A 16,387-nucleotide genomic window follows, 5' to 3' on the forward strand; every position below is an offset into this window, starting at 1 on the left:
TGGGCCCACATCATGTTTGCTGGGGTACTACTCTGCTACAGACCACCAAGGATAGTGACAGTGATGTGCTGCTTACACAGTTTAGTTTACATATTACAGTTTATTCTATGAAACATTGTGTTCGGTTGGAGGGACTCTAAATGTTTGATTGAATAATGAAATGGTCCTTGTATGGAACCACAAATTCCATGTCTAAAGTAATTGCATGAATTGTTATAGCCTAAAGGAGTTTCATTTGGCTAGTCTAATGACAAAACGACAGGGTGGGTGTTTTTGGGGATGCCTAAACTAGCACTCTAATCTAAACCTTGTAAATCAGATCCCTGGCCAGATCGAGTTTCACTGGGCTGGCTCAGCCTCTCGGATCAAAGGGCGTTCCAGAAGCTTTGTGTTGATGATTGTAACGGTGAGAATTTGACAACGCAAAAAATCTCTAGGCTGTGTTGGGGCAGTCAGTGATGCACAGTCGCGGTTACAGTCTGGAGCGCACACCGAGTTTCTCTGCAGCATGACGGCCTGCGTCCCCAAAGAGGAAGGGCTGCTCTAATTGGTTTGTCAATGAAGGATCATCAATAGTTCCCAACTTCCCTGGAGGTTCAGGGTCTCTGTATGTGGACCAGTGCTGCTCGGATTTATCAACAGCCGGCTCGACTGTTTTAAACACCGATTTAAATCCCCTCCCCTCAGCACCTTCCGAAATAAACACGTGTATTACAAGGGGATCCTTCTCAATACGCACGGCGGAGCCTCTTTTATCCATTGTAAACAACGGAATTCTGACCGTAAATATCGGAATTGTGTTTTTCGAGGGGAAACAACGGTGAAGTCTCCGCAGATTTCATCATGAGCGACCTGGAAGAGGACTTTGCCAAGATTTTAATGTTGAAGGAGGACAGGATACGGGACTTGGAGAGGCGTCTGGCGGACAGGGAGGACGAGATCCAAGAATTGAAGAGGAAACTGCACAAATGTCAGTCCGTATTGCCCAGCGCTCAACTTATAGGACCGAGGACCAGGACTCGGGCGCAAGGCATCTCGGCGGAGCCTCAAAACTACCAAGACCTGTCGAGACAAGCCTTTCGGAAATATGTCAAGTCCGACTGGTAAGAGAGTTTAAAGTGGTTGTTATTGGTGTCGATTTATTTAGGGTTTATATACGGCAAAACAAGTCTGTTTATCCATCGTGTGCAATTGATGGGGTATAGAAAAAACGGAACAAATGTAGCCTAATGGTACGGGTTGCATTTAGACTAGCCTACTTGAAACAGATAGGTAGACATGAGTGTGATGTCAGCCCATTGGATGTCAATCATTCACAATCACAACATGGCTGAGCCCTCCTACTGTGGAGATGGAGACGCTCTTCGGTGAATGGGGTAGCGCGAGTGCGTTCATTCTTGGGGCGGATGGCGTAGCGCCAAGGTAGGCTTCCGAGAGAAGTTTATGATTGATCCGATCCATCTTTGCATTCCCACCGGAGGTAGAGTGGAGGAACCACGATGCATTATTGGTTTTAGTAGCTGGATGCTGAGCGCCCGAAGTGCACGTCTGAGGATATTTAAAGGGATAGTTCACCCAAATGACAAAATGACATCAGTTACCTTACCCTATAAGCAGTGTATTGACAAGGTATGACAGAAATACATTGTTTGGTTTATTTTCCCTGGCACTCAGAATACAATTGTGGCACAAATCCCATTTAGCATTGGCACAAATCCCATTCAAGCCATGGGACCGATATTAGCATTTTTAGTTAATCATGTTGAAATCATCTAGAAGTGTATGGAAAGCCGTATATTCATTATATTTTATATCAATAACTGTATTTTTTATATCAATAATGGAATTTTCAATATCAATAATTTGAATTGTTCATGTCAGACACACCAGAATGACGTTCCAAGAGGTGTTGGGTGTTCCTGAATGGTCTAGTAGTCTCAGTCATGACCTTAATCTGATTGAAAATCAGTGACAATCATTGAATATTGCTGGCCATCAGTGATTCCCAACCAAATTTACTGAGTTTGAGCAATTTTGACAAAAACGATGCATATATGTTGCCCTAATAGTTGTGCAAAGCTGGTATAATGTTATTCAAAATGATTCATAGCTGTTATGGCTGCCAAAGGTGCTTCCACCAATTATTAACCCTGGGGTGTGGAAACATATGCAATCAAGACATCTTACTTTATTTTCAATAAATGTTGAAAATGTTCTATCATTTTTCTTTCACTTTGAAAATGTGGAGTAGGTTGTGTACATCTGTAGGAAAAATATAAAATTCAATAAATGTTTTGATTTCATTTTAAGGAAAAATATAAAATGTAATACATGTTTTGATTTAATCAGTAGGAAAAATATAAAATTGAATAGATGTTTTGATTTAATTTTAAGGTAGCATAATGTGAAGACTGCAAGGGGTGTGTAGACTTTCACAAGGCACTGTACGTAGGAGCATGCAAATATAATCCCGCCCCCATGAACCAGTCCCTGGTTTGAATCCAGACTGTATCACATCAGGCCGTGATTTGGAGTCCCATAGGGCGGCGCACAATTGGCCGAGCGTCGTCCGGGTTTGGCCGGAGTAGGCCGTCATTGTAAATAACAATTTCTTCTTAACTGACTTGCCTAGTTAAATAAAGGTTAAATAAATCAAATAAAAAGGTCATTATAATAAAATGTTTGATAGAAATACATTATTGATATCAATAATTAAATTATCGATATAAAACATTTGAATAATTAATATTGACAATTGTAAATGTTATTTGAACAATTCACATTTTTGATATTGATAAATACTTTTTTGATATAAAAATATCATTATTAATATAAAAATGCAATTATTTATATATTTTTTAAATGAATACATGTTAAAACAGCCTTCTATAATAAGGGACTTTGTTGAGCTTCACAATACATCTGAGATACTTTCGGATGGTTTAGACATTAAAAATTATAATATTGGTCCCATGACCTGAATGGGATTTGTGCCAAAAATTCTTGAACATTAGCATTTGGAAACATTACCAGGGAAATAAAACCAAAGCATGGATTGCTGTCGTACCTTGTCCATAGGCTGCCTACAGGGTAAGGAAACCAATTTCATTTTGTAATTTGGGTGAACTACCCCTTAAATACTCCAATAGAAAACTCTTTGTTTGACAATATGCTCTCCTCATCACCTTGCTTTGCGCCTTTGTAGCTTCAGTGTTTGATGTTCTAAAATATTAGGGTTCATTCTTTGAAGGACCGACTCCCTTGGTCTGGTAACTGACTGTGAAATTTTACATCATGATAGCAAACACAGAGGAAATGAATGGATACAGATCTGTTATTTTAGAATGGGATGAATGCCTCTTCTGTAGGCCTAATCAGATTGATTCAATGATATCCGGCCTAAGAAGTTACTAAGCATACACTTCAGATAAAGTATTGATAAAAATATTGGAATATATTCCTGACAATTTAACAAGGGCAATTCAACATACCACAGTCATGCACAAATAGCACCTACATTAGTTTTCTGTTATTTTATATGCTTCCTGAACAACACAGGCTCATTCATAGTCTGCTTCACTGTGGATTTCACTGTCATTTCCTTTTTATTCCTGTGATATTGACACACACACACACACACACACACACACACACACACACACACACACACACACACACACACACACACACACACACACACACACACACACACACACACACACACACACACACACACACACACACACACACACACACCACATATCCTCAGTACAGTAATAAAAGCTAATCAGGACAAATGGCTTGTAATAGGATCGTTCCACTTCAAAAAGCACAAGAAAGAAGATTTTGAAACCCTCCATTTCAGATTGTCCTGAAATTGCTTCTGTAGTTAGTAACAGATCAAATTAGAATCCATGAAACATTTTTTTGAAATTGAATTAGATCTCTGAGAAATGAAGCTTATCGATTGCACCCAAACTAGCCATTTTAATTTATAGGATCCAGCTAATATTCAATAAATAGAGGTAAAAAATATCCAATTTGGACCAGACTTCTTACTACCAATGAGTAAGACATGAGGATTTTGTTGTTGTTGTCACCCACCCATGCACCCCCCCATGCACCCCCCCACCTAGGGCTGTGGCTGTCATGAAATTTTGTCAGCCGGTGATTATCAAGAAAAGAACTATCTGTCTCACGGTAATTGACCGTTAATTAACATAAACACATTTAGCGTCTCCTGGCTTCCACACATGGCCTACAAGTCTTTGAGACAGACCTTTGGAACATTTCAATAAATAAGTCTAATACATCCATGTAATGTAGCCTACACCGTCACAATAAATCCATTATTTATTTTAGACAGGTCTAAAGAAACATGATATGAAGAAAATGTAGTCTATTGCAGAAGCACAGTATAGCATACTCTGAGTTGTCCTTATGTTAGGCCCTGATCTGGCTATGCCATTTGGCTGTGGGCTACGCTAGTTCATTTAGCAGACAAAATTCCGTGACATTGTTTTATATTATTTTATAGTATGAAGAATACAATTAAACACAGCTGAATAAAATAGAAAGGATATTTTCTCCAAACGTTTTGAGGGAGTGTGCACATGTGACTTTTCTGTGTTGAGCGGTTAACAAAGAAACAGGTAATCCTATATGCTTAATTTAGAATTATTTATGTAACTTTAGTTGTGATACAAGCTTTAGGCTATAGGTTTAGATTTTTAATACATTCTAAGGCTGCATGATGCAACTCTAATCATGATTTGAAAAAAGTTGCATGAAACGCATGAGCTCTGCTTTGTTTTTTCGCGCAGGCTGTACTAGAGGTCGACCGATTAATATTTTTCAACGCCGATACCGATTATTGGATGACCAAAAAAAGCTGATACCGATTAATCAGACGATTTTCATATATATATTTGTAATAATGACAATTAGAACAATACTGAATGAACACTTTTAATTTAACTTAACATAATACATCAATAACACGAGTCTTCAATATTCCCAGTTAAGAAATTTTAGGTTGTAGTTATTATAGGAATTATAGGACTATTTCTCTCTATACCATTTGTATTTCATATACCTTTGACTATTGGATGTTCTTATAAGCACTATAGTATTGCCAGCCTAATCTCGGGAGTTGATAGGCTTGAAGTCATAAACAGCGCTGTGCTTCAAGCATTGCGTAGAGCTGCTTGCAAACGCAGGAAAGCTCTGTTTGAATGAATGCTTATAAGCCTGCTGCTGCCTACCACCGCTCAGTCAGATTGCTCTATCAAATATCAAATCATACACTTAATTATAATATAATAACATACAGAAACACAAGCCTTAGGTCATTAATATGGTCAAATCCAGAAACTATCATTTCGAAAACAATACGGAACCGTTCCGTATTTTATCGAAAGGGTGGCATCCCTAAGTCTAAATATTGCTGTTACATTGCACAACCTTCAGTGTGATGTCATAATTATGTAAAATTCTGGCAAATTAATTACGGTCTTTGTTAGGAAGAAATGGTCTTCACACAGTTCGCAACGAGCCAGGCGGCCCAAACTGCTGCATATACCCTGACGCGAATGCGCTTTTGTTAAATCATCACACGGTTGGCGAAGTAGACTGTTATTCGATGATAAATTACACGCAACGCATTGATTAAATGCAACGCGGGACAAGCTAGTTAAACTTGTAATATCATCAACCATGTGTAGTTAAATAGTGATTATTTTAAGATTGATTGTTTTTTACAAGATAAGTTTAATACTAGCTAGCAACTTACCTTGGCTCCTTGCTGCACTCTCGTAACAGGTGGTCAGCCTGCCACGCAGTCTCCTCGTGGATTGCAATGTAATCGGCCATAATCGGCATCCAAAAATGCAGATTACCGATTGTTATGAAAACTTGAAATCGACCCTAATTAATTGGCCATGCCGATTAATCGGTCGACCTCAAGGCTGTACACACTTCATTCACAATTTGATAATGCCTCAAATTTCCCGGCGGGATCCCCTTTGTGTGGCCATAATGCCCCTTAATAAAAAACATGCCTTTTGCTGCCAGTGGCCATTGTGCCCTTGGGCTGAATATAATAATTATAAATCCCTTCTCCTGGCTGCATGCTTCAAAGCCCCTCTCACTCACATGGCTCTCTCAAATAGGTCAATAATTATCAGCCAATGTCCGTCACGTGATCGGGTCTGTCTCAAAGGCTACAAGTGAAGACAGACACATCGGGGACACAACTGCGTGCATCCTTATCCAATTCCAAGGCGCATATTGAAGATATTGGAAGAACTGTCTACATTTTCTTTTTGTCAGTCAACATGATGAGAAGGCCTAATGAACAGCAAAAGCACTAGCCTATTTTAATCTACTCTCCCCCATAGTACAAAAGTTGACCTATTCTGTTCTGTGCGAGAAATAAATATTCCAAACATAGTCTTGGACAGTTGGGTGATGCGATACATCCCAAATTAATACAACCACTTGCATCAAAAAAAACTTTTTTAAGCATTGAGGCTGACGTAACAGATCAGAATGTTTAGCTTAAAATGTTGAAATGTTATTAGGCTATTTCTTCATATTATAAGCACAGCAATGTGCACATGGCAGTAGGCTATAAGTGCGAATGTTCCATAGCGGAAAAACCCCATTCTCAAAAGTGACTGCAAATGCGATTATGCATGTAATGCTTTTGTTATAAAGGTGTATTTTTAAACTTGAAACTCATGCGCTGTGTATGTATAGTTTGCCAGTTAGGCTCTACTGTCACGTCCTGACCATAATAAGATTTTGTTTTCTATGGTAGAGTAGGTCAGGGTGTGACAGGGGGTGTTTTTCTATGTTTTGTATTTCTATGTTCATGTTCTAGTTTTGTATTTCTATGTTGGTTTTGTTTGGGATGATCTCCAATTAGAGGCAGCTGGTTCTCGTTGTCTGTAATTGGAGATCATACTTAAGTAGGTTTTTTTCCCCCACGTGGCTTTGTGGGAGATTAATTTTGAGTAGTGTATGTTTTCACCTCTGCGTCACGGTTTGTTGTTTTTTTGACATTCAGTTTATTTATGTATTGCATAGTTTCATAGTATAAATAAAATGTGGAACGACACACACGCTGCACTTTGGTCCGCTTCTCCTTCAGCCTACGACAACTATGACATCTACACCTGTTGTAAAGCGGATTAATATGCTTCATTTTAAGAAGTTATTTGGCCACTTTAGTTGTGATACAAACCTTATCAAAACATATAGGCCTATTGGCTAGGCTACATGAGGTGTGCGACTATGATTTGAATAAGTTGCAAAAAAAGGCATGTGCTGTTTATTGCCTTACTGGACACAAGTTGGGCATCATTCACAAGTGATAATATATTATTCACAAGTGATAGGCTAATTTTGTCACCCATCAGACTATTCTTGATTTAATCTTGTCTTTACATATACTAAATAATATGTGTGAAATGTCTTTTGATTTAGAATGGACCATTATCCTACATCTGTCTCGAAACAAAATGTAATCTACTGTATGCACTTAAATAACGAATGGAGGGCTCTTTCCCGTGGTTCATTTTCATCCAAGCCAGGTAGGCTATAGTCCTGTTTTAAAGAGAAGCAATGTGCTTAATAGTAGGAAAGTTAAGAAATAAATATAGTAGGCCTATCCTGTAGAAAGCTGATGGGGTCCTCCTCTTTTAATAGAGGCCATCACTCTGTTTTCTCACGCAATTGCATAGCCTATATAATAAGTATTGTGCAATATGAGCTCATGGGCTCTCATGAAGTGTTTGATTAACAGAGTGCTGAGTACCAGGCAGTTAGTTAGTTTGGTAGGCTACTAATGACCATCAGCATCATCAGAACTTGGAGAAGCCTAATTACCATGACTAAACGCTCACATTACTTTAAGACATGAAGGTCAGTCAATCCGGAAACTTTCAAGAAGTTTGAAAGTTTCTTCAAGTGCAGTCGCAAAAACCATCAAGCGCTATGATGAAACTGGCTCTAATGAGGACCGTCACAGGAAAGGAAGACCCAGATTTATCTCTGCTGCAGAGGATAAGTTAATTAGAGTTACCAGCCTCAGAAATTGCAGCCCAAATAAATGCTTCACAGAGTTCAAGTAACAGACACATCTCAACATCAACTGTTCAGAGGAGACTGAGTGAATCAGGCCTTCATGGTCGAATTGCTGCATAGAAACCACTACTAAAGGACACCAATAAGAAGAAGAGACTTGGTTGGGCCAAGAAACACGAGCAATGAACATTAGACCAGTGGAAATCTGTCCTTTTGTCTGATGAGTCCAAATTGTATATTTTTGGTTCTGAACCGCTGTGTCTTTGTGAGACGCAGAGTAGGTGAACGGATGATCTCCACATGTGTGATTCCTACCATTACGCATGGAGGAGGTGTGATGGTGTGGGGGTGATTTGCTGGTGACACTGTCTGTGATTTATTTAGAATTCAAGGCACACTTAACCAGCATGGCTACCACAGCATTCTTCAGTGATACGCCATCCCATCTGGTTAACGCTTAGTGGGACTATCATTTGTTTTTCAACAGGACAATGTCCCAAAACACCTCCAGGCTGTGTGCTGCATCAGATGACCTGATGACCTGGCCTCCAAAATCACCCGACCTCAACCCAATTGAGATGGTTTGGGATGAGTTGGACCGCAGAGTTAAGGAAAAGCAGCCAACAAGTGCTCAGCGTATGTGGGAACTCCTTCAAGACTGTTGGCAAAGCATTCCAGGTGAAGCTGGTTGAGAGAATGCCAAGACTGTGCAAAGCTGTCATCAAGGCAAAGGGTGGCTACTTTGAATAATCTCAAATCTAACATATATTTTGATTTGTTTAAAACTTTTTTGGTTACTACATGATTCCATATGTGTTATTTAATAGCTTTGATGTCTTCACTATTATTCTGCAATTTAGAAAATAGTAAAAATAAAGAAAACCCTTGAATGTGTAGGTGTGTTCAAACTTTTGACTGAAACTGTATGTAATGTATTCCCTGTGAATCTGGTGATAGTTATTTTCCCCTGTTCAAAGAAATGTGTCATTGAAGTTGCTTGCATTATTTACCATCCATTAGTGTGAAAGTACTAGATTTTGACCACTAGATGCCGCTTTTCCTGCTATACTGCCAGGCTCTTTTATACATTTTGCTGGTCTCGCGTTTATTATTTAGATCACATTTCCTTTGCAACTTTGGATAGAAAACCAGTAGCTTCTGCCGACAATTCATACCAGTCTTCCATAAAAGCAATTCAGTTTTTCCTTCTCTTATGCTTAATCTGTGTCCACGGCCTCTTTGTGTGTGTTAGATCATTCACGGTGAACAAGCAAACCCTTAGGTTACTGAAGTTCTAATGGTTTCAATGTTATGGCCTATAATGCTCTTCAGTGGTAACAGTCTCAAACGCACACTGTATATTGTTTTGCAACGGTAATGGTATTGGGCTGGGTTGGGTTTAATAGTAAATGTCACTAAAAACACTACAGATAGAGCTGCTTTCTAAGAATTTGATTGAAAACATATGACTGCCATGCAATGGTTTAGAATTGTATTCTTTTTTTTTTTTTAGGGTTGTCGCAACATTTTACCCCCTAGCCCATTTCTCCATCAAAGTTTTGGGCTTGTAGCAAAATTCTTCATACAGTTTGATAATTGCACCATAGGGATAGCCCTCTCAGAGAGCTTCTATGTGTTGCACTATTCAAGGAGAGTTGGGGTTGAAGAATTAGGTTTCTAAGAGAAGGACAAACTGAATTACTTTCATGGAGAACTTGCTTGAATTGTAATGATGGCCACACTATTTATTTTCATCATCAACAAAAGCTATTGGTTTTCTAAACAAAGTTGCAAAGAAAATGTTGTGATCTATCGGATGTTTGTAGCATTTTCTTATATAGATGTTTTGGGGTTTGACTGCTCTGGGGGTTGATCACTTACATCTCGTGATCTTGACTTTTAGAGTTGCAGAATTGTGATTGGAAAGTATATACAGTGTTTTTGGCTTATAGCTAGTTGGCTGTTTTGATTCAAATAATGCATCCCCGGCTCTGTGGTTTAATCTGTCATCAAGAATTACAACAAGTACTGCATGCTGTTTCTAGAGATGGCAGAAGAGGCTCAGGGACTGTTCTTGACCGCTGGCAAGATGTGGTGTTTATTTGTGCAGCAGCCGTGGCATCACCCAGGTGGGTGCCACTTGTTCAGCAATGGAGGACCAGTACCTACGGAGGAGTGGGTCCTATAGAGGAACTGACCGTTGGAGAAACATATGATGTGAACTGTTTGTCAGACTGTCTTTGTTTCTCTCTGGCTGTACCATCGATGCCCCCTCCCATGAAGCTACACTGCCTTTCCAATCCAAACTGCCTCAACTCCCAGCCTTTCATCCCAAGCCGAACAGAGACATTCAATCTCCATCTGTACCATGTCAATTTAAATGTGTTGTTTGTTTGTTTCGCTTTTTATGCACTTTGAGATGATTTAATTTAATGAAAAGCTCTAAACAAGTTAAATCAATTATTATTATTTTATTATCATTATCTATAAAATAAACACAAGAAACAAGCAGAATGGATGAAAGAGTGTGGCAGTATAGTAGGAACCGCTGCATCTAGTGGTCAAAACCAGGTACTTTCACACTAATTTATGGTAAATAATGCAAGTGACTTCAATGACTAATATCTCTGAACAGGTAAAAATATATGTGGGTGTTTTGACCATTTCAATTGATTTCTCATGTGTTCATTGGTAGGAAGAAGTTTGGTCCAGATCGGATTTTGGGTACTATATTTATTGAATATTATCTGAATGCTATAGATTAAAATGACCAATTTAGATGCACTTAATTAGCTTAATTTCTAAGAGATCAAATTACATTTCAACAAAATAATGTTTCAGTTATGCCTATCTTACCTGTTTCTAACTACGCAAAGGATTTTAGAACAATCTGAGATGGTGGGTGTTATGGCTTGCTGAAATGACATGGAACGACTCAATGCTGACATGATGTGCACAGTGAAATTACAGAGCCAAATTGTGTTAACATGAGCTAGTTTGTGGCGAGACAATTTCGCACTGTCTCTCGTCATGGTTAATTTACATTACTGAAACTCAAGACTAGATTTGGGTTATTATCTGCCTACAGTTATCAAATACTAACCATTATGTGGGTCTGGATTCGATTGGAAACAGAACCCACTGCACAAACAATAAAAGGCCAATAGAAACTGACTGTCAGGTAACCAGATAAAAGGAATTTACATTTTTACACAAACAAATTGCTCTGAAAGAACTAAATGACAAGAAGATGACAAGAGTGTTAATGAATTACACAGTGCTCTGTCAGGCCATAATGATCCTTCTGAAAAAATAAGAATAATGAAGAAATGTTTAGAAATAATGTTTTGATAACAAATGTATTCAGGCCTTTAGGTCTGCTGGTGTTCCATAGCGATTAATGGGAAAGCGCAGTGATTTTCAGAAGTTAGGAACTAGTGTCAAACTGATGAACAAAATCTAGATTTTTCCACAGTTTGCAAGGCAGCTGGCTCCTGGAAACATGTGTCACTTTAGCATGACGCCATCTGTCAGAAGACACTGTCATTATCCATAAAGAGTAATGCCATGAAAGTGAAAAATAATTCCTTTCAAGTCTTCTGGTATTTGTTCTCTTCTATTAAGAAGAATACCTTCACGGTTGCTGTTACAGTAGTGTTCCAAGGCCACAGTTAGCTGATGAAAAGGATGGCATGTCTTAATTCCTGGTTAAAGAATGGGATGTGTGTCGTTATTTAACGGATCTGGCTTTGTCTACCTGCTCGTGGCTCCGCTAGGGGTCCGAGACACTGAGACAGGGTGACCTCTATTAGTGTCAGAACCTGGCACCAGCCATCATCAGATTACAGAGCCTGTAGCAATGGATCCTGTTCCTATTGATCGCCATAGGAAAGGGCTGAGCTGGAAGTAAAGGGAGATGAAATTTAAAGCCTGTCTCCGACACAGAGTTGGTTTGAAGGGCATAGGGAGGCTGCAAAGCTGGGAGGGATGGAGGGGAAAGGAGGGGATGAGAGGAGGAAGATCAAAGGGAGCAACACATGTTTAATGTGTAATGTAAATTTGGCCATAAAGTATGTGGATGAAACTTCTAGATGTAGCCAGAAGGAGTAGGGTCAGGTGCCATTTAGGTTATTATCTACTTATCTGGTTGCTGAAAGTTGACCTATTGACCATCATTGTGGAGTAGAGGTGTACCTAATGCTTCATTCTCAAGTTTGCTTCATGCACAAGTACAGTGAAATGCTTTTCTTGAAAACTCAAAACCCATCAATGCAATAATCAATAACAATGTTTTAGTAGAAAAAAACAAAAAAAATGGTTTTTAGACATTTTAGCAAACCCCCCCCCCCAAAAACTGCAATATCACATTTACATAAGTATTCAGACCTTTACTCAGTACTTTGTTGAAGCACCTTTGGCAGTGATTACAGCCCTGAGTCTTCTTGGGTATGATGTTACAAGCTTGGCACACCTGTATTTGGGGAGTTTCTCCCATTCTTCTCTGCAGATGCTCTCAAGATCTGTCAGGTTGGATGGGAACATTGCTGCACAGCTCAGGTCTCTCCAGAGATGTTCGATCAGGTTCAAGTCTGGGCTCTGGCTGGGCCACTCAAGGACATGCAGAGACTTGTCCCGAAGCCACTCCTGCGCTGTCTTGGCTGTGTGGTTAGGGTTGTTGTCCTGTTGGAAGGTGAACCTTTGCCCCAGTCTGAGTTCCTGAGTGCTCTCGAGCAGGTTTTCATCAAGGATCTTTCTGTACTTTGCTCCGTTCATCTTTCCCTCGATCCTGATAGTCTCACAGTCCCTGCCACTGAAAAACATCCCCACAGCATGATGCTGCCACCACCATGCTTCACCGTAGGGATGGTGCACGTTTCCTACACACGTGACACTTGGCATTCAGGCCAAAGAGTTCAATCTTGGTTTCATCAGATGAGAGAATCTTGTTTCTCACGGTCTGAGTCCTTTAGGTGCCTTTTGGCTTCCGTCTGGCCACTCTACCATAAAGGCCTGATTGGTGGAGTGCTGCAGAGATGGTTGTCCTTCTGGAAGGTTCTTCCATCTCCATAGAGGAACTCTGGAGCTCTGTCAGAGTGACCATTGGGTTCTTGGTCACCTCCCTGACCAAGGCCCTTCTCCCCCGATTGCTCAGTTTGGCCGGGCGGCCAACTCTAGGTAGAGTCTTGGTGGTTCCAAACTTCTCCCATTTAAGAATGATGGAAGCCACTGTGTTCCTGGTGACCTTCAATGCCGCAGACATTTTTTGGTACCCTTCCCCAGATCTAAGCCTCAAAACAACCCTGTCTCGGAGCTCTACAGACAATTCCTTCAACCTCATGGCTTGGTTTTTGCTCTGACATGCATTGTTTACTGTGGGCCCTTATATAGACAGGTGTGTGCCTTTCCAAATCATGACCAATCAATTTAATTTACCACAGGTGGACTCCAATCAAGTTGTAGAAACATCTCAAGGATGATCAATTGAAACAGGATGCACCTGAGCTCAATTTCGAGTCTCATAGCAAAGGGTCTGAATACTTAAGTACATAAGGTATTTCTGTTTTTTATTTTGAATACATTTGTAAGCATTTTCTAAAAACCTATTTTCACTTTGCCATTATGGGGTATTGTGTGTAGATTGATGAGGAACATTTTTTATTTAATCCATTGTAGAATAAGGTTGTAACATAACAAAATGTGGAAAAAGTCAAGGGGTCTGAATACTTTCCGAATGCACTGTATGTAGAGGGGTAAGGGGACTAGGCAACAGGATATAGGATAAAGAGAGTAGCAGCAGCTTGTATGTGACTGGGTGTGCGGGTGTGTAGAGTCAGTATAAATGCATGTGCATATTATATGTGAGTGAGCAAATGATGGAGTGTTTGGGTGTGATGTGTGTGAGTGTGCATAATAAAATAAAAGGTCATTAAAGATACAAGCTGTACAGATAGTCTGTGTAGCTAATTTGTTAGCTATTTATCAGTCGTATTGTTTGGTGATATAATCTGTTCAAGAGCCAGTTGGTGTCAGAGTTGATGCACCGGTACCTCTTGCCATGCAGCAGCAGAGAAAATAGTCTATGGCTTGGGTGGTTGAAGTCTTTGATGAGTCTTTCCGGGCCTTCTTTTCACACCGCCTGATATAGAGGTCCTGGATGGCAGGGAGCTCGGCCCCAGTGATGTACTTGGCTGTCTGCACAACCCTCTGTAGCACCATGCAATCGAGGGCGGTGCTATTGCCAAACCAAGCAGTGATGCAGCCAGTCAATATGCTCTCAATGGTACAGCTATAGAACCTTTTAAGGATTTGAGGGCCCGTGCCAAACCTTTTCAACCTCCTGAGGGGGAAGAGACACTGTCACGCCTTCTTCACGACTGTGCATGTGTGTTTAGATCCTTTTAAGTCTTTAGTGATTTGGACACAGAGGAATTTGAAGCTGTCTACCTGCTCCACTGCCGTCCAGTCGATGTGGATTGGGGCGTGCTCGCCCCCCCCCCATTTCCTGTAGCCCACGATCAGCTCCTTGGTTTTGCTAACGTTGAGGGAGAGGTTGTTGGTCCAGCACCACACTACCAGGTTACTGACCTCCTCCCTGTAGGCTGACTCATCGTCATCGGTGATCAGGCCTACTACCGTCGTGTCGTCAGCGAACTTGATAATGGTGTTGGAGTCGTGCGTGGCCACACAGTTGTGGGTGAAGAGGGAGTGCAGAAGGGGACACACCCCTGTGTTAAGGGTCAGCGTGGCAGAGGTGATGTTGCCTACCCTCACCATCTGGGGTCGGCCCGTCAGGAAGTTGGGATCCAGTTGCAGAGCAAGGTGTTCAGACCCAGTGTCCTAAGCTCGGTGACGATCTGGGAGGGGACAATGGTGTTGAACATTGAGCTGTAGTCAATGAACAGTATTCTCACATAGGTATTCCTCTTATCTAGGTCGGTGAGGGCAGTGTGGAGAGCAATTGAGATTGTGTCGTCTATGGATCTGTTGAGGCGGTATGCTAATTGGAGTAGGTCTAGGGTGTCTGGGATGGTGGAGTTAATGTGTGCCATAACAAGCCTCTCAAAGCACTTCATGATTACAGAAGTGAGTGCTACAGGGCGGTAGTCATAGTGGCTTGAAGCCTTAGAGTTCTTAGGAACAGGAATGATTGTGGTCATCTTAAAACATGTGGGGATTACAGACTGGGACAAGGAGAGGTTGAAAATTATTGTGAATATGCCTTCCAGCTGTTTTGCACATGCTCTGAGAATGCACCTTGGAATACCTTCGGGGCCCGTGTCCTTGCGGGGGTTGACCTGATTAAAGACCCTCTCACGTCAGCCTCGGAGAGCGACATCGCCCAATCCTCTGGGTCGGTGACAGCCCTCACACCCATCTTGATGTTGTTGTTGTCAAAACGTGCATAAAATGCATTGAGTTTGTCTGGTAGAGAGGCATCGTTAGGCAGATCACGGTTGGGTCTTCCTTTGTAATCCGTAATGGACTGTAGCCCCTGCCACATGCGGCGGGCGTCGGAGCCTGTGCAATATGATTCCACCTAATTCCTATATTGTCCTTTTGCTCGTTTGATGACTCTGCGAAGGAAATAGCAGGCCTTCTTGTACTTATTTCAGTCTTTTGCTGTAGCATATCACTTGGCCAGGAAAAAGCTCCATGTGTGGTAGCCCTGTTCTTTAGTTTAGTACCAACCTCAGTGTTAATCCAGGGCTTTTGATTGGAGAAGCAGCAAACTCTCACCATGGGTACAATGTCGCTGATGTATTTCCAATGTCCCGAAACATATTCCAATCAACGCTAGCAAAGCAGTCCTGTAGCATAACCTCTGAGTCTGGTGACCATATCTCAATGGAGAGAATTGTTGGTACTTTCTGTTTCAGCTTCAGCTTGTAAACAGGAAGCGAAAGTATGCAGTAATGATCTGATTTACCGAATGGCGGACAAGGGAGGGCCTTGTATGCTTGCTTATTATCTACTTATCTGGTTGCTGAAAGTTGACCTATTGACCATCATTGTGGAGTAGAGGTGTACCTAATGCTTCATTGTCAAGTTTGCTTCATGCACAATAGCAGTGGTCTAGGACTTTATCGCTGCTTGTGGCGTTGGAGACGTGTAGATGAAAGATAGGGCATCACATGACTTAGTGACGCCGAATTAAAATCGCGGCAACCAGAAAGGCAGCCTCTGGGTATAGGTTTTCCTGCTTGTTTATAGCCTTGTACAGTTCGTACAAGCGCCAGCTTGTTCTTTTCATTGTCCTGCATACAGCAGTCACTATAACAGCTGAAAACTACCTCGGGAG

The 16,387-nt window shown here is 40.9% G+C and overlaps 1 protein-coding gene across 1 annotated transcript in view; it reads left to right on the plus strand.

Moving 5' to 3' along the window:
• Positions 1 to 415: 415 nt before the first annotated feature.
• LOC115193760 (cGMP-dependent protein kinase 1) overlaps positions 416 to 16,387 on the plus strand; it is a 145,730-nt gene continuing 129,758 nt past the window's right edge. The window contains exon 1 of the mRNA XM_029752721.1: positions 416 to 1,103. Within this exon, the coding sequence (XP_029608581.1) occupies positions 844 to 1,103 (260 nt within the window). The 5' untranslated portion in view covers positions 416 to 843. The remainder of the gene's footprint in view (positions 1,104 to 16,387) is intronic.

Source organism: Salmo trutta, chromosome 5 (genome assembly GCF_901001165.1).
Source record: "Salmo trutta chromosome 5, fSalTru1.1, whole genome shotgun sequence".
Classification (NCBI taxonomy): Eukaryota; Metazoa; Chordata; class Actinopteri; order Salmoniformes; family Salmonidae; genus Salmo; species Salmo trutta.